General features: G+C 36.0%; 1 protein-coding gene across 1 annotated transcript; it reads right to left on the bottom strand.

Annotated features, from left to right (window-relative positions):
• Positions 1-8,703: 8,703 nt before the first annotated feature.
• On the bottom strand, positions 8,704-20,411 carry LOC149954435 (uncharacterized). The gene is made up of 6 exons (XM_090169898.1): positions 20,362-20,411; positions 19,228-19,290; positions 15,308-15,464; positions 12,697-13,101; positions 8,829-8,908; positions 8,704-8,768 (listed from the first exon to the last, which is right to left on the bottom strand). The coding sequence occupies exons 3-6, from the start codon at positions 15,442-15,444 to the stop codon at positions 8,704-8,706; spliced, it is 687 nt and encodes a 228-aa protein (XP_090026024.1). The 5' UTR covers positions 15,445-15,464; positions 19,228-19,290; positions 20,362-20,411.
• Positions 20,412-25,296: the final 4,885 nt, after the last annotated feature.

Genomic DNA, 25,296 nt, shown 5'->3' with positions numbered 1-25,296 from the left:
ATCCTGTGTGAAACGTCTCGTAAACAGGAAATTTGTACCTTCGACATGAAGATCTTGCCACAATCCTTTTATCGATGCAATGGAGATTAGCCATCCATCAACGCAATATACTCTGGTATTTGTTTTGGGCAAAACAAATTCGATAGACTTCAGCATCTTTATTGAATTATCTAAGACTTGGTGATGAGAAGAACTCTTTGTCATCATTCTTCGGAGATCTTTTGAATCGTGGTATTTGGAGGAATTAACAGCATCAAACATCCTGTCAACTTGACCGATGAACTCAGCGGTGTAAGCAGCTTCCGCTTCAAGGATTCCTTAAGTTTGAATGAAACAAAAAACATTATTTAATTTATTTAGTTTTATATTACGCTGAATTTAAAATTTACATACCAAATGAAATACACGTTGACATACCAGCCGATACTGTATGAGAAAACACTTGAGCCGCATCCTTAACTCTCATCTTGGAGAAAGGCGTCGGATGAATGTGCCAGTTTTTTAATTTTGGTGCTAAGCGAAGAGGTCTAGTTTTGTCGTATTTGAAAAATTGATTAACATAATGGAAACGCACCTTTTTGCCATTTACTTTCATCAAGTATGTCCTAAAATTGTTTCTGAGACTTTTCAGTAAGTGCGGTGGATCATATATTACATATATTTTTTTCTCATTATGCCAAAAAAAGGTTGTTCTTCACTGATTTTTAAGCTGTTGAAGAGACTTCTATTTGAAGGCCCTTGATCAGAAATGATTGCTCGCACATTAAGTCCAATACTTTGTAATTTTGTAAGGCATGTTTTTAAAAACTGTTCCATTTTCCTTGCATTGGTGGATCCTCGAGCAAAGGTAAAGCTTATGACCTGTTTCCATGGCTTGAAAATCCCATGAAGCATGATCACACAAGCTTCATTAGCCAAAACCTTTTCCCTGTCGCCTGCACCATTGTCCAAAAAACCATCAACTTGGTCTTTAGAAGGGTTATATGACATACCAGCCATTAATGCCACTTCATCCATTAAAAGTACACAGTTTTTATTCTTTAGGGACATTTTCTCGGTTCTCTTACGTACTGCGTCAAAGATGTTGTCGTTCAAACCTGGTTCGATTATAACATCTTCAAGCCATTTTCTTAAAGTTCTCGGGTTTGGTAACGCAAAAAATTTCGATAAAAGTCTATAAGTCCTCGGACTTTGATAAAATACAGACAGTGCTATCTGTTTGTCCATGTCAGACCATCTTCTGCCTCTTTTCGGACGACCGTTGTTTTTAAGTTGAGATTCAAAAAAAATTCTAATTTTTTCCACCCGAGTTTTGGGTAGCTTTGATTTTAAATGTAGTAGCCTCTTTTTACTACGACTAAGCAAAGTAATTTTCACCCCAGTTTCTTTTTCAACTTGACTTTGCGTGGTGTATCAGCGGGTATTCTCCTTTTCTTTTTCATACTTGGTGTAGTTTTCAGGCTTGGAGTAGTCTTTTCCGTGTTTGAGGTAGTCTTTTCCGTGTTTGGGGTACTCTTCTTTTGCATGCTTGGAGTACTTTTGCCTAAAATATCAAACTATTAAATCCCAAAGTAAATATACATTTCAATGGACCTAATACCCACCTGTTGGCAATTTAAACGTAGATTCCCGAATGTTGGATGAAATCGCATCATTATTCAAGACAGATTCATCTAAAAATTTTCAAATCAATTATTTAATTTACATTGCAGTTAACTAATGAAAACTTTCAAAGTACTTACTAATGGAAATTGTTTCATTTAGTGCTATTGGCATTTCTACATCGACGCTACTACCCATGATACTAGAATCTAACATGTCAGCGGAGTGTTCAATTCTTGCTAAAACAGTTCTACGAATAGGAACTCTTGGTTTTCTCAAAACTAGGTAAAAAAAATTGAAATAAATTAAAATATAATACATGTTAATGTATTGTAACAGTAATGAAATTACAGTTCTCAGTGTCTTGCTCGTCCTGTTTGAGATTTGGATAGTTTTTCAAATAATATTCAATTATATCAATCAGCAAAGGTGGACGGCCCTCCATGCTGTCGAGTTTTAACCAAGAATTATAGTCCTAAGATAATGGAAATGAAATGCCAGTGATTTGTTTAGACACTGTGATTTTTTTTATTGTTCTTACTTGGTCCTCATCAATGAAGTATTTTACCGTGATAAAAAGGCCATTCTTTACTAAATACTCCTCAACTAAGCTTTTAGATAAGTTTAATATGTCAAATGTATCTTACGGAGAAAAAATACACAAACAATTAATAATTTTCTTTGGAAAATTGAATGTCAGAAGATATTTATTAATATTTTATTACCTATGTTGTGTAACTTTGGAGAATCTGTTCTGTTGACTGAATACAGTGAATTAGTATTTTCCACTTTCCTTCGAATTTGTGGGGAGTATTCTGTCAATGAGTCTCTCTCAAAACTGCGTTTGCCAATAGGTGAATTATGTACACCTAAAACATTTTTATACATTAATTTAGTTTAGTTTTTTTTCCTTTTTCTCAAAGTTACCCGTCTTAACGGGTGTTGAAAAGATAGTGTTGTTACTACCGGAAACTTCAACTGTGGCCACTTGCACTACTGTTGAATCCGAAGTCTTTGTAGGAGAGCCCGTGTTTATTATCGGCATTAAAGATTTAGGAACTTCCTTGTTAACAACATTCGTTGCTAATTCAATACTTTTATTCACAGGAGTTGAAGAGATCATTGTTGCTGCAGGAAACTACAACAGTGGCCTTTTCTTTAATAATTAAATTAAGTATTTGTTAGCAATGCGGTGACTTTATTAGTAAATAAATAAATAAATAAATGGTAATCAAATTAATTTAGGATTAGTTAGCTACCAAAAAAATTGTCTACTTCACCATTAAAATCCAAAGTGGTGTTTATTAGTGGTGGTTCCTCGTTAACAACATTCGCTGCTAGTTCAGGAGTTAAAGATATTACATTTCCCTTAAAGGAAATTTCGGCAGTGGTCTCTTGTAGCACTGTTGGTTCATTAATAATAAAATTAATTCAGAATTAACTAGTTAGCCACCGAAAAGTTAGTTACTTCACCTTTTGAATCCAAAGTCTTTGAAGGAGTAGTAGGCGTAGTGTTTACTAGCCGTGGTAATGAATTGGAAATTGGCTGCGTAACTAATTCAGTGACTTTTATGGTTGGAACAGCATTCCAAACAAGCCTCTTTTTCAACTTATTCATAAAACACCTGTCTTCAAAATGGTTAGAACAAATTGTGTACGAGTTACTTAAGGATTCAACGGGTATTCCTAACAAGTCATCACGATCAGCATTAGTTACCCACAATTTACACCTTAAAATGAACACGACATTAATAAATAAAACAAACAAGAAACAAATAAAAAATTTACAAGCTTACCTTTCTTTGTCTTTTGGGAACCAAAACAATGTTAATGTTTTGGTTTTCTTTCTACCATTTTGGCAGTTATGAAATGCACAAAATGAACTACTAATAGTTTCGGAAGTTTTTTCGCGATCCATTTCAAGACAGAAGGGAGGAAAAAAAGAAAACTTAAAAATTATCATATACACGTGGCTTTGTCCATTATCTTGGCGAAGAGAAGAACCGCGAACCAGCTGCTTCTATAGTCCATATGCTGCTGGCGTGGCCTTATTTTAGTAATGAATAGTTACTTCCACAACTACTTGGGGCGCTGATGCTTGAAAAAAAAAATGGTCAACCTTTTCTCCGTAGCACAAACCAGTCTATGTAGCGTAAGCTTCTATAGTCTTTGGTTTAATGAACAATTGAAAGAAAAGAAAGGGGCTTTAGGGAATTTCGGGAAATACCCCAGCGGGCATGCACGTCAATGCTCGGAATCCGACGCTCGGATACAAGCTCAGAAGGGGGTCCAGTAAACGCGACGATAGCCACAACAATAAAACGATCTTGCTCTTCTCGCTTCCTGGAAAATTCTGCGGTTTTTCGATTTCACCACTTTTGCGAAATATGGTCAATGCCAGGCTCGACCGCTAAGCTGCTTTTTTTAAACATTTCTTTCCATTTCGTCTTGAGCTCCAGAACGAGTCAGGTCTATTTTGAAAGTCTTCCTCGAATTTTAAGTCTTTAGTCTTTCTGTTCTATTATTTTGGCAAGAGCGGACTTCTACCTCCTCGAGGTTTAAAGAAGCCCTAATGCGCTTTTTTAAAATATAAACACTTAGCTAAATGACTAGTTGATAGTTTAATTTTATTTCAAATTATTTCAACAGCCTTTTAAAGGCTAATTAACTTTAAATAATTAATTTTTCCAAACAGCCTTTTTCAAGGCTAGCTAACTATTAGTAGATATATATTTTCCAAACCACCTTTGTCAAGTCAAATTACTATTATTAGTTATTTTTCTAATATCTTAGAAACTTAGTCCTATTATTTACTAAGATAAATATTCCTCGAGAATTAGAAGGATTTTAGAGATACATTTTAGATAATTATATCCGGTAAATTTAACTATTTAAGTATTGACAAATTAAAAAAAAATGTAGAAATGAGTGGGAGAAAATTTCCGTCCGGAAGCCAAAGTCGCAAAAAGCGAAAAGCCAGTCAAGAATTTTTAAATTCTCAAAAAGGGGCTCTAAATAAGTACTTCAAAACATCAATTCCAGTCTTAGAACAAACTAAATTAAATGCAATTGCGAACAAACTAAAGTAAATGCAATTGCGAACAAACTTGACTTACCAACCACTACTGAATCTTTAAAAAATCAACTTTCCCACAACGAAAACAATACGCTAGAATCCGAACCAAAACAAAATAGTACTGACAATAAAATAAGCTTATTGAAGGACGCTATAGGGGTTCATGTTGAAAGTAATCTTTCAACTAATAAATCGAACGATGTTATAAATAAACATTCTATGTTGCAAACGAGTCAAAATGTTTTCGATAAAGTTGTAGAAGGCATTGAAGAATCAGTTATTGATAATATCTTAATAGGAGCTCCTAGTGAAAGTGAATCAAACAATTCAAATGACATTGCACTTTCATTTGTCGCTTCCAGGAATTCCCGAGAACTCCACGAGAATAGCAGTATCGTGCACCATTTAACTCCTGCTCTATCTGATTTAAATGCAACTCAAATTATTCCTGACATTAGTATCGACATGGATTCTCCACTCGCTCAACCAAGGCTCTTATCATTTCCCCAAACGATTATTAGGGGTCAAAAACGAAGTTTCAAAACTATTTATTATGTAAAATATCCCTTTTTGGAATATTCTGTAGAAAATGACATGGTATACTGTTTTTGCTGCCGTCATTTTCCAAGCAGTGGTAAAAAAACATATTTCACAACTGGTTTTAAAAATTGGAAAAATATTAATGAGAAATTTCACGAACATTTTACTTCCGACCCACCAATTAGCGGAAACGAAGTACATACATTTTTTACAGTCTAAGAAACGAGGAGCTATAACTTCACAGATAAATAAGCAACACCGTTTAGATACTATTCGAAACAGAGAAGTTTTATCCGCCCATGTGCAAATTGTTTTAACATGCGCTCAACAGGATATCGCGTTAAGAGGGCATCGAGAGAACGACGATCAGCAAAATCGTGGAAATTTCATTGAAATCCTAGAATTGTTAAAGCGCATTTCACCTGACTTAAAGAAAAAAGTAGATAGCATGCCCAATGTAGCAAAATATACCCACGGATCAATACAAAACGAGCTTATTAACACTAGTGGTGCACTTGTTCAAAGAATGATTATTCAGGATATTAATGATTCGGGTGGTTTTTACGCAATAATTGCTGACGAAACTAGGGACAAAGGCGGTGTAGAACAACTAAGTGTTTGTGTTCGATTTACCACCACTAAGGGAGGTTCTTGAAAGGTTTTTGTCTTTTGTTGATTTACATAAATTTGACGCTGAATCTTTATCTTCCGCGATTATTAATATTCTTTTATCAAATGGGTTAAAAATATCAAACTGTGTAGCGCAAACATATGACGGAGCGAGTGTAATGAGTGGAAGTAAGTCGGGAGTGAACATTAGGATTAAGGATGCTGTGGGTGGGATGTGTCCATATGTGCACTGTTACGCCCATCGCCTAAATTTAGTTTTGGTGGATACCTGTAAGAAGGTACCAATAATTCGTGAAACACTTGGTTTGTTACAGGCAATTTATACATTTCAAAGTAATTCGTCACTTCGAAGTGAGTATTTTCAAGAGGCCCAAAAAGAGCTTGAATACGATGTAATATTAAAATTACCCCAGAGTTGTGACACTAGATGGTCCAGTAAAAAAAATGTATACATTTTTTTTAGAACTAGATATAATGCTGTAGTTTTAGCTTTAGAAAACTTAATTGAAAGTGGCAAATCTGAGGAAGCAGCCGAATGTAGAGGGTACCATTCCCAGCTTCAAAATTTCAGCATTTTATTAATGGTCGAAGCATTAGATGAGATTTTAGGCGTAACAAATGTGTTGTCTGAATATTTGCAAAATCCAAAAATAGTTATAACTCAAGCCGTAGCAATTTACGGTGCCACAATAAAAAAGTTAGAAACAGACCGAAATTCTGAAAGATTCGATCAAATTTGGGATGTTGCGAAACAATTAGCTCTCTCAGCCTCAATTCCAGTACCAGAAAAGAATAGTTCCGTCAAAGTACCCATGAAAAGAAAAATTATTCAAAACAAAAGGTTAAAAGGTACCATAATAACGGGTACTATAGGAAGTCGGGGAACTATTGGCGACCAACTTAAAGCAACTTATTTTGAAATTTTAGAGAGATTCGTATTAGAAATGAAAAAAAGATTGTTAGAAAATTGTTCTATTTATGAAGAACTTTGCGCATCAGACCCAAATTCGAGCGAGTTTTTGAACGTTGAAAAAATTACTTGCTTTTTGTCAAAACTACAAAAGATTTAATTTTGAAATGGAGTCTCTGAAAAATCAGGTCAACGTTGCTAAAATGTTATTTAGTACCAAAAGCGGTGAAAACATAAACACAGAAAGTTTGCAAACGCAGCTTGAAACCAATGAATATCTTAAACCTCAAAATTTGCAAAATGTTTCCGATTGCTATAAATATTTATTGACATACGAGCAGGCATTCCCAGATCTCGTAAAATAATTCCAAATTGTATTATGCATACCTGTTGCTAATACTATTTCAGAGCGTAGTTTTAGTACACTTAATAGACTCTAATCATTTTTAAGAACAACAATGTCTGAAAATCGATTAACAAATTTAGCCTTGCTCTCTATAAATAGAGATTTATCTAATAGGTTAAGAGGCAATCCTTTGTTAGTTGTTGACGAGTTTAGTAAAAAAAAGAGAAGAGTGCAATTTATACTTTGAGTTAAATTTTCAAATTTTTAAATATGTAGAAGCTATAAGAGACATATTGGAGGGCAAGCCACAGCTGCCACCAAATTATAAGGGGTAACTAAAATGGGAAGAGCCACAAAATTCTTAGGGGCCACAAAATATTTAGCCCACCCGTGAAAAAACCTTAGCGCCGCTACTGATTTGACTTCGTGAGCGAAGACTATACTGCTACACTCGAAACGTATTTTTGTGTTTCTGCATTTTGATAAGTAACCTGTAATTTCTGTAAACGGTTGAAATTGAAGCAAATCTTCTACTAATTCTTGTAATTCCGAAACATAATTTTTAAATACTGGAATAATACATTTATGTTTGGATTGCCTGAGTTTTCAAAATATATGAATTTCTACACATTAATTTTATGTATGATCAAAGTGAAGTGTCTTTCACATCAACTTAGAAACACACCTCGCCACGTTCCGCATTAGAAGAAAATTGACCCGTTCGATACTTATTCGCTCGGACTAAAAGTGGTATTGTAGAATCAACTAACTGCAAATAAATTCAAATGTGAATTACATAAAATCAAGATATTTCCGAGGCGAAATGCATCATTAGAAACTTTCTAAATTCTAAAACTATCACATTAGAATTTTTTGTTTACAAATAAAGTAACGCATGTCGTAATAGTCGATATTTAGTAAATATCGATCTAGAATTTGTAATTTACCATCTTGACCTTCAAAATGTATTATCGAAAATATACTTTAATTCTAAAATATACTTTAATTCTAAAATATACTTTAATTCTAAAATATACTTTAATTCTAAAATATACTTTAATTCTAAAATATACTTTAATTCTAAAATATACTTTAATTCTAAAATATACTTTAATTCTAAAATAAAATGTACCTTCAATAATATACTCATAGACATAAATAAGGTCATCTCTTCAAATTAATATTATACAACGTATACTTTTGGTTACCATAAGTTGGAAAAACAATTTCCGATTTTCAAACAGAAAAATCGGTTTTGCAAAGCTTTTTAGTACGGTGCATTATTATATCTTAAAATTTAAAATTTAAACAGTTTAAAATAAATGTTTCATCAATTGATAAAGTGGAAACACTAAATTCGTCGGAAGTTCAAAATAAATTACTTTCAAAAAATATTTATTAAAATGTAGAAAACAGTAAAAAATTGATGTAAAATTTTTTATTATTTTTTAAATTATTGAAAATTATTATATATCAAATGAAAGTATAAATTAGTTAAGTAACTTTAAGCAGCCGATATTAAGATTCAAAACTTCATGAAAATAGTGAAGGGACACTTAATTATTTTTATTTTTTCTTAAACAATTACAACAATATAACTTAGTTATTTTCAGCATTCAATTGATGATTCGCCTTCAGTGGATACAAAGATTTCGCTCCATTAGCTGAAAATATGCAAAGTCCGTTTCAACACGAATTTGAAAAAATAAGTTAGTATGAATTACCAGCTTTGTTTTTCAGTTCTAAATGTTTGAATTTAGTTGATAAAGAAGCGGGCGAACATTGAACGGGCATTGACACACGTCTGAAAAACCGAAAAATTATATAGAATATAGTCAAGGTTGGGTTCTCCATTAGGCACAAATAGCACATTTCTACAGTGCCATTTTTAGCAGAGGTTAATTTTATGTGACGAAAACAAAATGTTCTAAAATCTTCAAAAACTAATAAGTAAGTTCAATAATTAGTACGATCTTGAACTTGAAAATTTCGGTTTCAACTTTAAAAATGTTTATCTCGAAAACATACTAAAATCTTATAACAAAAAATAACTACATTAATAAGGGCGATCTTCACCTTGAGAACGCCGGTTTCGACCTTCAATATGATCATCTTGAAAATAAACTAAAATCTTATAACACAAAATAAGCACAATAATTAGCAGTGGCGTAGCCAGGGGGGCACAGGGGCGTATGGTTGTACGTTCAAATATTTTTAGTTTTTTACTTTTTTTCAATGGTGTGCCCCCCCGAAACAAAATCCTGGCTACGCCACTGATAATTAGGAAGGTCTTGACCTTGATCTTAGTAATACTACCCTCGAACAACCAACTTAGCCTATCTTTTATACATTTAAAACATGGATAATTAATAAGGTAATACACTAATTAAATTAAAGGCAGATGATTTCTACTTGTGAACAAAATGTTAATCATAATGTTAAAGATAATAACAATTATTAAGAACAAAATATAAAAACAAATTAAATCATCAGTCCCTAACCAAATATTTACTTTCCAGCTAGCTTACTTAATAAACTACACCCCTTAGAATATTCCATTTAACAAACTAGAAATTAGTACTAACTATGGCCAGTAGCTGTATTTAATTATTTGAGTGGGTTAACCCTTAACCGCGACACTACGACTAGTAGTTTACGTTAAACATTCCTTATGGAATTAAGAATAATACATGGCTCCTTATGGAGATGATTACATATTACGTCCCTCCTTACTCGAGGAAGATGCTAGCTAGCGCGCTTAGATTGAAGGTTGGTTTACCGCAATAAATAATAGTTTCTTCTCATCGCTTTAGTTAACTTGATCCAACTCGAGGGTTTGCGTGGGGTCAAGACGTCGCTGGTGGTGGCTCGCACACATTTCTTGATTTCCGTTCACTTAAGTTAACGTGGCGACCGCGACTTTCTAAGTTTTTAAAAACTGCTCGGGAACATGTCCAAATGAAGATGGTTGAGGAGTCGAAGTCATCGTTGTGGACGAACCAAAAGCGCACTTTCTTGTTATCGTTTCTTATTCTTTTTTCCCGCACGTAGTCAAAATTCCATTTTTCACAAAACCCTCAGAAAGCGGGGAAAATACCCTTCCAAAAACCCTTGCCTCGAAAATATATATTTACAACTATAAATCCTCTACTCAAAGCTTAACAATAGAAAGGAAATTGGTAGCTTGAGGCATGTTTCCAGGACCCCGCTATGGTTCTTGCAAAACCCTCTCTCTTCAAAGATATGCCTAATATTTATTTTCCTAATTACTTTAATGATGTTCATTAATAAAACCACTAAAGGTCGTTACACTCCCCCACGACCAGTTCCGAGCGATCCGAGAGGAAACTAAATTACTTCCCTGGCGAAAAAAAACTGATATACATATATTTACAACAAAAGATTAATTAAACTGAATCATATGAAGATTTACCAGGAGAGCGTAACACCATAGGATGCTCGCTATGGTTAATTGCCTCTGGCACCTTTGGCTTGGCCTTTTTCGTAACTACGATAGGGGCTTCATTTACACGACTATGGAACAACTTCAGCTGGTCTATGGAAAACGTACCCCTTAAAAGTTTATCAGAACCACATTCCCTGATCCTATAGGTAACCTTAAATAGTTTGTCACTAATAACATAAGGACCATTCGATTTCTTTGCTAATTTAGCTGAAGTTTTATTGGCTGCTGAGGACTGGATATGGGTTTTCTTTAGGACTAGTTGGCCTACGTCATATTCTAAATCCTGCCGTTCTTTATTGTAAAAATGTGCCGGTTTTTCTTGGGCAGAATTTATATTTGCTTGAGCTATCTCAAGTCTAGATTGAAAACGTTGGACGAGAGCCTGAGTGTCTCCTTTGTAAGCCTCAAATCCATGCAGGGCTTGCCACCACCCTCCTACGCATTGTAACCCGGCCACCTGAATTAAAGGCTTCAAAAGTCGCTTGATGACTTAGGTCTAAGGTGGTGCCTTGGGTACAGTGGCGTAGCTGGTGGTCCGCATGGCCCGCGGTGCGGGGGGGGGGCCTCGAGCTTTAAGGGGGGCCTCGAGCTTCGGGGGGGGAGGCCCCCGCTAACCATAAAAATAATTAAAAAGGGGGCCCTCATAGAGATTTTTTCGGGGGGGGGGTCCTCTGTGGTCTCAGCTACGCCACTGCTTGGGTATTAGCCTAGCTGATTATTATTCTTATTATTATTATTAATAAAGGATCTGGGCCTGGACATGGCTCTCCGGGTTCTCTAAGTTCCCTCTCTAACGTAAGTGACGCGGGGGAACAACCAGTTGAGTCATGTAGGCCTGAACGCATTACCATCGCAAACTTCTGTACATCCCGGACATCGTGAAAATCCTCAACATAGCAGGCTATCATATAAGAAAGATTCCAATTATTTCGCTTAGCCTGGTTGGGCGGCGGATGATAAAAGGATGTAAATTTTTGCCTAACCCCCATAGCTCCTAGGGTAGTGTTCATGACATTGGAGGCAAACTGGACCTCGTTATCGCTGGTTACAGATTTTGGAAGGCCGTACCTATGCGAGCGAAATGAATAGCGTGCATTGGGCCTGATGTTTTGTCTTTATTTGTTTGCATAAGAACACAGCCTAGACCGGTGGCCGAGGCGTCGCACTGAATTACGTACGGAAGACTAGGATCTTGCGCACTCATTACTGGGACAGATATGAGGGCTTGTTTTAACGTAGCAAATGCCGTTTGCTGCATCGGTCCCCACTTACACTTCGCATCTTCGCATCTTTCTTTAAAAATGAAATCTTGGTCAGAAAAAGATTTAACAAAACGACTTTAATACTGTGCCATTCCCAAGAAACGACGCAACTGTCGAAGTGTTTTATAGGCGCGGGATAATTGGATATGCAAGTTTATTTTTGACGGATCGACCGTGAGACGATCTTGACTTTAAGATAGCTATCTCGGCCTTCAAAAGGGTTGTTTTAAAACTGGGACATAAGGCCTCCCCAATCTATAAAAATAAAAATAGTATTCCCGTCTGTAATGCGGTATTTTCTAAATTGACAACCAGAAGCGATTTAAAATCTGGACTATTTCAAGTACGTCTAGGCAACAACCTTTTTTAAGTACACGTAAATTGTCAATAAACCTAAACACGTTATTTTTCGTTGAATAATAAATAATATAAATACATTTAAACATAAGACTGATACTTCATGGTTTATTAAAAAAATTAAAACACATTTGTTAAAATTGACCAGTTCTCTTTCAAAATATGTCACGAAGAACCGTTTAAAAAGGGGTCTCGCACCCAAAAGCTCGCGAATAAATTATTACATGTTTTTTTTAAATAATTTAATAAACCAGTCGTGAGATTGAAACGTATTTAAATTATTACCGCATGGTGACAAAATTTAAATTTAAATGAAGTTTAATAATCAATGAATTTAATTTTTCTATTCAAATCATTAGTGTCCCTTAAAAATAGTAATGTAGTATATTCTATTCAATAGTTACTGTCAATAATGGTAGGTACAGCGAAGTCCAGTAAACTTCTCAATTTACCTGATAATCATTCCTAGTATCATTTATGAATAACTAATCTCAAAACGATATATACCTTTTGTTGTTGTTGAAGGTCTGAACTTTGTAGAGATAGTTATTGTCGATATCTTTGTTGGTAGCGGTCGCAGCGAAGAGTTTTCGTTTGTTTTGAGCTTCGGCGCTGTTGCGTTTGGTTCGATCTCTGAAAATGAGTTGCTCTAGTTTCGGATCGCTTTCAACGGGCACGCTACCTTGGCGCAGTAATTGCCACTGTATATCCGTTGACAACTGCCGTTCAGGTTCCTGTTTCGGCATCTCGACAACAAGTGACTCCGTTAAACTGTGGTCCTTCCTCGAAGGCAATTGGGTTTTCTTAGAGGCCTTGGGTGGCAGGGAAATCGACCTCCTTCGGCTGGGAGGTGGTGTACCCGCCGGACAAGGCGGTAATATCAGATGATTATTATTACAGTCCTCCTTGGCACTACAAACAACAGTTTAAAAAAATAGATTTTTTGAGAAGATAATCTAATAATCAAGGCATCACCATAGGCTCAAGTCAGCTCAAGCACAGTCAACGCAGTGTATAAATATTGGAGATAAATATAACGGTATAGCAAACGATATTGTGTTTTTTTTTGAGATACACAAATCGGTGTCGACCTGAGGCCTTAGACAACAGCACAAAATAACTGATTAATCAGGGTGAGATAAGTGCAACGGCCACGCCAACGGGGGGATAGGGGTGGGGACACCCGTGGCGGAAGTATTCCGACCACCCGTTGGGGGATTGGTGGTCTTCCTCACACGACCATCCACAAACTGTGCCTCCCAGACGCCCAGGATTACAGGAGTACGCCAGTACTCCCAGCTATAGCAAACGATATACGGACAACAAAAAGACATCATTTTGACTTGGAAAATGGCGAGATTTTCTATAAAGAACAACATTATTTTAAAAGAGATTTTAAAGAAGCAGTGGCTATTAAAAATATAGGAGAATTAAATTAAGATAAGGGGAAATTTGCATTAAAAATCGGGGTGGGGGGGAGTTACAAATAAAAATTAAATATTAAAAACGTTGTGTACATGTATATAAAAACTATTGTACATTGATAAGATAAATTGTTGACGAAAAATGACAACGCTGTAATCATTCCAGAACGTACGCTTGACAAAGGATCTCGTACACGAAAGTTAGCGAAAACTTTTAAGAATAAAAATAAAGGTTTTTAAATTACCATGAAGTACCAGTCGTGATTCCAAGATTTTATTTAATTATTAGGGGACTCTCTTGACATTGAAAATGCTGATTTCGACCCTGAAAATATTAATCTCGGAAATATACAGCAATAAAATATAACTCGACCTTCAAAAATGTTATATTATGGATCATTATATACATTAAAGTTTTGAGTCATGGTTAGATTATATGATTAAAATTGATATTATATTTAGGGACACGATACTACATGACTTAGATAAAAGGATTGGAATGTAGCCTGACGAGGAACCACCGTTCGAAAGCTCGCGAAATGTAATGTTTTTAAACTACGGTTTTAATTAAACAATCATTTTATCTAAGTCGTGTAGTATCGTGTCTCTAAATATAATATCAATTTTAATCATATGGATCATTAACTTGGTCAACCTGGTGTGAAAAGATTATATAGTGATTGAAATTATGAAATCGTGATCAGGTCTTTAGCCATAGCGGCGAATTTAAGTTGAGTTGGTGAAATTGAAAGTTCAATAAAGCTTCTCCAGTTAAGAAACGGTCACTAACACAACCTCCGCTCGAGTTGCAGAAGCGTTCATTTTGAATTCAAAGAAAACAATAAAATAGTCTTCGTTGCGCCCCTGATCCTGATTGAAAATATTATTTAATGCCCAAATTGATAAAATGGTGATTGAAATTATTGTATCGTGATAAAAATGATTAAATAGTGATTTGAATGATTAAACCGTGATTTGAATGATTAAACCATGATTTAAATGATTAAAACGAGATTTAAATGATTAAAACGTGATTTAAATAATTAAAACGTGATTTAAAGGATTAAAACGTGATTTAAATGATGATTATAATGATTAAATGGTGAGTAAAATGATTAAATAGTGAGTGAAATGATTAAACCATGATTAAAATGATTGACAAGTGATTAAAATTATTATACCGCGATTCAAATTATTAAAATGATTAAACCGTAATTGAAATGTTTAAATCGTGATTAAAATGATTGACAAGTGATTAAAATTATTAAAACGCGATTAAAATGATTAAAATGATTAAACCGTAATTGAAATGTTTAAATCGTGATTAAAATGATTACACCGTGATTTAAATAATTTAATCGTGATTAAAATGACTAAATAGTAATTATTTTTTCATTTAATCATTATTATTAAGAGAACCTAAAGCCTAGTGACCTCCTCCTCCGGGCTTTATCAGTAGGGTTTTGTTTTCATATCATAGTCAACAAAAGATGTTAATTATAATTCTAAAAATTGTGTAATTTGGACCAAAAGGTGGTGTAGTCGATCTAGTCTGTAGAAAACCGGTCGAGTGCCCCCTCCTATGGAAGGAAATGCAACTGGTAAAATGTCCGCTACTGACTTTACGAATTGACTCTACCAGATGATATTTTGATTTAAAAATACCTGTTTGAAATGAATTGATCCCATCTTACTTAGTGTTGCGTATAATTTCCCGGACTCCTTTCAACATGATGAGCGGAGTTCGTCTTCCCCGGGTGGCATTCCCATTTTCGTTTCTGAGAACTGGAGGAGGCACGCTATCCAGAATTCCATCTTCCATACCAATCATCTTATGTTCTTTTGGTTCGGCTGAAACGATAAAAAGCATTTAATTGGAAAATTCACAGTTAACCAAATGTTATGGAAATCATTTGAGCTAAAACTAGTTTTTATGAGCCCTTAAACATTAATGTGATAGTTTACCGTTATTCTCAAGACCGAATTTAAAAAATAATCTTGTCCCAAGTTGGAAACCTTTAGTCGTATAGTATTACCGAGATTTGAATCTCAAATATTTACCTGGTTTTGTTTGTAGACAATCACACAACGTTATTTTTCAGCAGCTTGAATGTTGAAGTTACGCACATGGACTTCTTCATACCCATTTAACTTATTAACATGGTCAAACTGTAGCCTTTAAACCTTTTTTTAAGTAACACTGTATGAATCAATTAAATTAAATTAAACTGGGATGTTAATGATAGTGTGAACATATACGGCACCAAAATTCACACGAGAATCGGCGTATTTGAAAAGAAGCAATAAATTATATTTTTGTCGAAAAATCATGTAAAATATGTTAAACCCAATGAAAACTGTAACTGCTTCTCAAACTAAGCTTACTATCAAATGAAGCAATGTCAACTAATAGTATGAAGAAATTGGAACCCGTCGCGAAATGAAAGGAAAAAACAGAAAAATAGGCGTAGGTCTAGTCCGCTAGCAAATTACCATCCCGATCACGTAAAACAGCACTTCTCTAGTAATGCGGAGAAGCAAAGCTTCTAGGCTGAAACAAAGGACGCCAGGCTATTCGCTATTGATTGCCGCTTCATTAGCTTCGGCCAAAACCATTTCGTTGTAAAACAAAATATTCTCCGGTTTGTACTACTAAAGACAGCGATGTGTTACCCCGCACGCTACTTCGTTGTCATGGTAACCTCGCGCCAAGTGAACTCGTCTCATAACGATTTTGCTATATTACGGTGATTTAAAAGACAATTTCTAAACAACGCGTACTCGTAAACGCGTTGTTTTTCAGTAACAATGAGAGTGTCAATGGAAAAGACGTTTTAAACTAAGTTGCAAGATACGTTTACACCTATTGAAAATTGTTCCAACCTTTAATATGGAAATATACGCGTATAAATATATTTATATAAATTCAAATACATACACATATATACATAAATACGTAATGTCAATGCCAATGAGAAAGTTGTTTATACGCTTGGCCTTATAGGAAGGTACGTGTGCACCTTATGAAGATCTAATATGCAAATGTATGATATGCATATATTTATTAATTTATTTTACACACACCCTTGGATTAAGAGCCTTTTTAGCAGCCGCCAAAAACAAACAACACTAGCAATTAGATAATGTATATGAGTAAAGTCCTTTAAGTTTTACCATACATTAGTTAAAATAAACTTCTCAATAGTGTAATGAAAGGATTCAAAGGCATTCAGTTCTATAAACTCCAGTGGATTTCAATTGCGAATAAATGTGGGGTGGTGGAGTGGTTAGCACTTTCGCCTCGCAGCAAGAGGAGCCGGGTTCGATCCCAACTTGTGGCACTGGGTGAAAACTCGGAACAACTCCTTCTGCGTTGAGTTTGCAAGTTATTTCCCCACTGGTTTAAGGGGTTTTTGCCCCGAGATCTTCGGTTTCCCCTTCCATAAAAACTTGTTGAGGTTAACGGTAATAGTTAGTGTAGGGAGCTGTTGGCTTGCAGGGCTTGCCACCACCCTCCTACGCATTGTAATCCGGCCACTTGAATTAAAGGCTTTAAAAGTCGCTCGATGACTTAGGCCCAGGGTGGTGCCTTGGGTATTAGCCTAGCTGATTATTATTATTATTTATTATAAAAACCGCTGAATAATCATTTTGTCGGACGGACAATATGCCAATTTAGTGTCGAATGATATCCACCATACAAAGTAACGGGGAAAGTAACAAATAAGCTTTTAAGAGAAGGTACAATTCACCATTTTCTTAGCAGATATTACCTTAATTATTGTATAAGATTTTAGAATACATGTCATTTTATAGTCTTCTACAAAATTTAATACATACACGTTTTATAAAGATTTAGGCTCAAATTATCATAAGTACCTTTTTTCACTTTGAGAAGGACTGAGTTCAGTAACATTATTTTCTAATTTCCTTAATATTATATATGATAAATAATCTATGATAACCAGGAAGTACAAATACACGAATTATTGCGTAAGTATAAAATTTTTTATTAACATAATAACAGTCCAACTTACAACCTTGAAAATTCTTAACAAATAAGTTACATATTTTAAAAACAGAGCATAATTTTGTGTGTAATAGTAACACTGATTTTATCGACAAACTAAAAAATCACTATACCCCCACCGAATGTAATGAACTTATGACTTTGATTAGCTCCTATTTCACCTTTGACAAAAAATTTTTTTCAAACAACGCAATGGTCTCAGTATGGGGAGTCCACTTTCCCCAATACTTTGAAACACACGCTTTGGCCACTTCTCAAGTTTCTCCTTTACACTAGATATATGGATGCCACTTTTACCTTATTTCCTGAAACTGGTCACAATGAAGATATATTTTTTAATCACCTTAATCAAATGCATTTGGACATAAAATTTACAATTGAAAAATAAATTGAAGGGTGTATTAATTTTTTAGACGTTTCAGTTTTGAAATTAAAAGGTAAAAATGGTTTTAAAACCAACGTTTACAGAAAACCATTTAGTGTTAGTCTTTTCCCCCATAAAAAATCATGTCACCACCACTCCCAAAAAGTAGGTGTATACAAGATCCTAATTCATAGGGCCTTTAGAATCTGTAGTGATCCTATTGACATTGTAAATGAACTCAGTTACCTCAAAAATATTGCAATTAATCATGGGTTTATCGCTGGAATGGTACAAAGGCTCTTTAATAAAATTAGAAGAGAATATATAAAACCTAAAACTAATTTAATTCCCATAAAAGAGCATATTAAAAAAACCTTTTCAACCTTGTCCTTTTTTCCAGTAATATCTGATAAAATCGGTAATTATCTTAAAAAAAGGCATATAAAAATCGCGTTTAAGCCCCAGAACCAACTAAAAAATAATCTCAATAACGGAAAAGACCGTCTCGAGGATGACAACAGACAAGGGGTTTATGAAATACTATGTATGGTTTGTGACCAAACTTACATAGGTCAAACGAAACGCAATTTCAAAAAGAGACTTTCGGAACATAAAGGTCACCTAAACCGATGTGAGTGGAACAAATCAGCGGCAGCCTACCATAGTAAAAAAAACAGTTCACGTGATAGATTTTAACAACTCTAAAATTATTGCTCAACGCAATACTCGTGAAAGTATTGAGATTATGAAACGAAAAAGAACCTTAATTCTGCGTGGAAATCAATTTTTTAGAATCCTCCCCCCTTTTTTGTTTTTAATCTGTATTGTCTGTATAAAATAAAAGCCGGGAGTAGTGGCTCACTCCTGTAATCCCAGACGTCTGGGAGGCAGAGTTAGTGGATGGCCGTGTGAGGACGACCACCAATCCCCTAACGGGTGGTCGGAATACTTCCGCCAAGGGTGTCCCCACCCCTGTCCCCACGTATCCCCCCGTTGGCGTGGCCGTTACACATATCTCGCCCTGATTAATCAGTTATTGTGTGTGTGCTGGTGTCTAAGGCCTCGGGTCGACACCGATGTGTGTGTATCTCAAAAAAAAAAAAAATTGTCTGTATAAATGGTGTTGCCGCGACAGAACTTTTGTTATTCCTGATGCTGGCACTAACACTGCCGAAACTGGTCGTTTTTAATATTATGTTAATAAAAAAATTTATACTTACGCAATAATTCGTGTATTTGTACTTCCTGGTTATTAAACAGCGTAAGGCTGGAACCACACCAACCTTTAATTATGAATAATCTATGACTTAGAATACATAACAAAACATGCCATTTTTAATTTTCTATACCAATTTAAGAAAAATAAACATTTATACAGGGTGTTTCAAACGGTTATGCAAAAAAATTTAAGGAGTTGTAGGGGGTGAGTTGAGAAGTATGCCTGTTTTTTCCCCCTTTTCCTACGAAGAGCGCCAGACAGCAAGTGTGGCCTACTAGCCCCTGGAAGTAGGCTGCAAGTAGCACAAAACCAAGAAACAAGTCTGGCCAAATACGGAGTGTCTATTTACCCCCAGCTTTCGGGGGAAATTTTCCAATTCTTCAATAGGCCAGGAAATCGCCAAGAAGTAATATTTCCGAGAGCCAGGAACCGCGAGGTAATGTTTATATAGTGCTTGTGGAAATAACGGAAACTTTTCACCTTTAAACAGAACGTCGTGTTTTTGCTAAGCCATAATATGAAAAAAAAAGCTACCTGGTTAAAAGGGAACGATTGTTGCTGCTGTAAAGGTGAAAAATTTCCATTTGCGTCCCCTCCCATTCCCTCTGGTATTGGGGCTCCTCTCCGGAGTGTGGCCCATCTCTGGTACCATGCTGCCATCCTGGCCTGCTTTTTCGCTTAACTGCGCGTATCTCGTACATTATTAAAACCAGAGGTGGGCAAAAATTGTGAGCGAATTCTGAAATGAACGCTCAGACCTTTTTAATTTGAGTGATCAAGTAAGCTAGTGCTCAATACTGGCGATGCTATTTTCTCTCTCTTAAACTGAACCAGCTCAGGCCGAGCGAAATCGACTGATCGACACGCTAGCCTGCTCAATTTGAAGCGCCACGTCCTCCAGCGGCGGGATAATTCGTTCACTAGAAAGCGCTGACGGCGGGCTGGGTGAGATCGCGCCGAGAGAAGCGCTAGTTTTTTAATTTCTCAACGCACTGAGCGACGAGATAGTCTTTTTTCCGGAATTCGCTCACAGCGCGGTGAGAATAAAATATACAAATAATATTTTATTGTCGATTTTTTTATTCAATGCACTTTTTTAAGAAATAGTTTATAAGAACTGAAAATTTTTTCTCACAGCGGTTTGAGCGAATTCCGGGAAACAGTCTACCCCGTCGTTCACTGGGATGAGAAATTCCAATGTTAAAAAACCAGCGCTTCTCTCGGCGCGATCTCACTCAGCCCGCCGTCAGCGCTTTCTAGTGAACGAATTATCCCGCCGCTAGGGGAAGCGGCGCTTAAAATTGAGCAGGCTAGCGCGTCGATCGGCCGATCTCGCTCACCGCGCCGTGAAAAATCACTGACTGAGCGAACTAATCGGCGATCACCCTGAGCCGAGGGGTCGGACACTTGCCATTATTTTGTACGGGATTTCGGGATTTCGTAGAGATTTTGGCGATTTTATCATTATTTTTTGAAGTGATTTTGGGATTTCAATGTTAATTTACCATAGACAGAGTTGAAAGATTTGGCGATTTTAGACAAAGTGTACGGGATTTTGGTAAATGTCCGACCCCTCGCCCTGAGCTGGCTCAATTTCTCTTTATCGCTTAACAAGACCAACCGACCTTCGTATTTGAAGTGCTCACTCGTTTCGAGAGGATTTCAAAAATGAACGCTCACAATGTTTGCCCACCTCTGATTAAAACTCACTAATTTCTTATGACATTTCAATACAATATTTTTTACGTGATATTAGTCATATAAAGGTTCAAATAGATATAAAAAACTGCATTGTATATTTTACGATTATTATTTCCAAAAAAATTGTAACGAAATTATTTATATAGTCAATTATCTGTTCAATAAACATAACGTTAAACATAAAGATAAAAACCACATTATATGTTTAACGATTATTTGTTTCAAATCAAATTATATTGAAATTATTTATATATTTATTGTTCTCAAAACATAACGGTAAATATTGAGATAAAAAACCGTATAATATCTTTAACGATTATTTTTCTAATCAAATTGCAATGATATTATTTATAAAAAGAATTAACCGTTCCCTAAGCATGACGGTAAAAATGCGGTTAAAACTAAAATATTTTTCGATTAACCACAAATAACCGCGTATAAAACGGATAACGGTTGGATAATGCCGAGCTCTGCCCTCAGCTCGCCCGATAGGAGAAAGTGGGGCCACGGTAACCCCGCAGATCTTCTCCAAATTGTCATCCTCCCGAAATATATTTAAACTCAAAAACCACAATTTAGTTATAACTCGTTATTTGACGTTAGAAAAAATAGCGCCATCTGCATTAATGTGTGACGAAATGGCAGACGACTTTTAGATATACATGTTTATAGGCTGAAACATTCAGCTGTTGTACAGATAATGTTTCTTATCAGCAGAAAGCTTTTAAAAAGTAAATTCCAAACTAGGTTCGTAGGTGGCGTTAACTCTCCCCAAAATGTCTACCAACAACGGACGAAGCCTATATAAATATTTGTTTTTTAATAGTTCGCCTTTTCAGTTAACATAGAGCCACCTAGTAGCCAATGCGAGAACCTCATACACTGTTGGATTTTCATCTGTTTAGCAGACGCTTTTGTATATCAGCTAGGCTAGGCTAATACCCAAGGCACCACCTTAGGCCTAAGTCGTCAAGCGACTTTTGAAGCCTTTAATTCAGGTGGCCGGGTTACAATGAGTAGGAGGGTGGTGGCAAGCCCTGCATGCCACGCGCATTAAAACGACTACTATATTCATTAAGCACTTATATTTCCGAAATATCTCATAATGGATCTTAGAGGCACTAAACATGATCAGCTTTGATCGCATTATTCGCGCTATGGCTATAGAATTATAATCTATTCTTTCTAGACAGGCCCGACACTTTCGGCTCGCGTTAGATTTCCATACGAGAATTGACTCTTGAGAAAAGGTTTTTGGCATTTTAAATTTGTCGGAGGGAATACAAGCATGATAATTTTAAGGAGGTTACTAAATTATTTCACGTAACACGTAGAGGCCAATAAAAGCTTTGTATAAATTTTAATAAATCTATAGAATAGCGCTTTTCAACAATTATGTTAATTATAATTCTATCTCTAGTTCAATCACCATGCGTGAAGAAATTGTCTAGTGAAAAACCTTTGGCATGTCCAAAAGTGTTGCTTGTAAGCCCAGTTAAATTCATTTAAAAATATATTTACAGGGGCGTTCCGAAGAGAGTATGTTTGGGGGGGGAGGTAGGTGAAATTTGCCAAGTAAAAAACAAAGTTTGTCAAGTCTTCTAGGTTTGGATTGTTACGGTAGATTTCAATTTAAATGTTTTATTAAAAATATTATATATTATATTTCGTGCAATAATGTTCCAAAAAAATGAGTGCGCCGACTCGAAATTTGTTTCGCGAAACCACAACTACCGAACGCGACTGTCATTCTAGCGGTACTATTCCCAATTCAATGGCGTCTAGTTATTGTGAGTGAAGCATTTGCGTACTCTCTTTATATATAAAGCGAGATACACGAAGAAGAAAATAGAGATTGAACGATGCTACAGCAATTTAAAAATCCCATCAAACCCGCTTACTATTTCCTCGTCGTGTTTCCCGCTGTAGTAAAAAATAGATACATTTCATCCTGACGAATACTAGTTGTTGTTTAACTGAACTGCTTTGAATAACTGGAATTATTCATACCCAAATATAACATAAACAATTCAAACACTTATTACTGAAATATTAACATAAGAACAACTGTATCACACGTTATCTTTATTCTTTACCCAACGCAACTATTAGGAATATTGGCTTGTAAAATTTTCACTTTCCTAAAGAATATCACTATAATATTCACGACTTACCTAATGTTACCCCTGTGGCGCCATGTGGCGAGAAGTTTTATTTTTTTTATATATTAGTTCTTGTTTAAATGCCCTCCATCGAGGAAGAATATTGGTTTTTGATGATGTCTTTTTTATTACGCCATTTAATCTTTTTGTTTTAACAATGAATAAAAACCGAGCCCCCAACCCATAACAGTATCTTAACCGATTTGTATCGTCACCACGCCAGTTTGAATTTTTAGTTACTCTCCCAATAAGTTTTATTAAATCTCGAAGTAAATTTAAGCGCCTAACGCAAGTTCTTTTTCTTAATTTTTTTTACCGCCCCCATTTTAAGAGGATACACCCGATTTATGTAAGAAGTCCCATTTTTGATTTTCTGTTATTTGGCATTTTTCTTTGTTTTATTTTGAAATCTATCAATAAAAACATTTCAAACAAAACTCGTTGAGTATCCTAATCACTGTCCGATATCATCATCTTTCTTTTACTTATTATCATCAACGCCCTGCTACGTCGTAATATAAAACGATATGCGGGAGCGAAGGGGTAATATAATGGCGCCACCGGATGGACAGTGATTAAAAGGGACTGATGAGATTTATTGTTTGGAATGTTAATTGATATTTCTACCCCTCTCCCCCGTAAGATTCCCGTATTACTTTATTTGGTCCTAGAGAACACGTATTATTTTTAAAAGTATACTTATCCCCCGTAAAAGTTATCCAGAACTTTTAGTTGCCGTAACGAAACCAAAAGGGTACCCCCAAACTTTTTTATTTGCACGTATTTCCGCATGTTTATTGTTTAACATTTAAGTACCTAGTTTGTAAGCTGATATAGGTTGTGGCGAATGAACCACCACTTGATTGAAAATTTCCCATTTTTTCCAAACCCCGATAGTGTCGGATATTTAATTGATAAAGAGATCCCCGAATTAAAAAACAAAATGTTAGCCTATGACGTAATAGAGAACCTTTATTGGCTGATAATGGATATGTCCCCCTATATGGCTGTTTATTTCGTGAGTACATTAATGACCGCCGTGTCGTTAATTTGGATTAAAAGAGGCCCCTTAATCAAAACTCCGTGTAGATTTATGTAGGCGATAATAAATAAAATAATAGAACAGTTAATAGCTAAAAAACCACCCCCGCCTCTTACACCAGACCCAGCGTTACAAGCATTAATGCAGCAGAATAGAGCGATGCAGGATATAGCTTATCAGCAAAACAGGGCCTTAAATGAATCGCTGCGTGAATTAGCTTCCTCAATTAGAGATCAAAGAAAAGCCCCAGCAGCGTCCCCGGAATCGTCGGAAAACGAAACCGAGCCCCCGAACCAGAGAGTTCAATCGGCCACTTTTACAGTAAAATCTCCCAAACCAGAGTTAGTTCAATATCTCCGAGATTTAGCCCGTCAAAATGACGAGAGCATAGCGCAGTTAGGCCAACAATTATCCCAGCAAAATACCGCCGTTTTACAAGAAGTAGAGAGAAAGACCGCCCGAATAGAGTCGATCGGAGAAACCCTAGTTAAATCCATCGGAGAGAACAACCCTACCGTCCCGTATCGAACTTCCACCCCAGACGGTCCGAGCGATCCGCGCCCCCTCAATTTTTATCCCCGAGGTAATAGGATAGCTGACCCGCAAGGAACCATCCCGAAAAGCGCGTACGACCCGTACTCCGAAGAAAGAAACCGCTACCGTAACGAGATAGAACGCGGGTTAAGAGAATTAGGCAGGGCCCCCCATTTTACCCTAAACGGGGAAGGAGAAGACCCACGGCGCGAGCAAAGAACTCCCTTAAGATATGCGAATGTCAACCCCCGCCTCCGCCCGCGTCCGAAAGAATTTCCCAACGAGAAGATCCCAGTTATTTTAGACAGCAGAGCTCCCTAAAACTCCCCGCGATAAAAGTCCGATTTAATGACAGGCAGTGACGGAAGTGACCCCATAGATTTCTTAAAAACCCTATATGAATACGCGATAGCGGCCCAAGCGTCGGCCGATGAGTTATTAACTAACCTCCCCATAGTGTTAGAAGGGAAAGCAAAGTTATGGTATCGGGAAAGCTATAGCCAATTCCAAACCTGGGAACAATTCGAAACTCTTTTTAAAGAAACCTTTATGGATGAAACCTATGCCCGTAAAATTGGTAGGGTTATCCAAAACCGAAAACATAGCCCCAATGAAAACCCCGTAACCTATA

The sequence above is a fragment of the Leiobunum rupestre genome, chromosome 3 (genome assembly GCF_980474605.1).
Source record: "Leiobunum rupestre chromosome 3, qqLeiRupe1.1.hap1, whole genome shotgun sequence".
In the NCBI taxonomy this organism is placed as follows: domain Eukaryota; kingdom Metazoa; phylum Arthropoda; class Arachnida; order Opiliones; family Sclerosomatidae; genus Leiobunum; species Leiobunum rupestre.
This window is presented reverse-complemented; position numbering and strand designations above follow the sequence as displayed.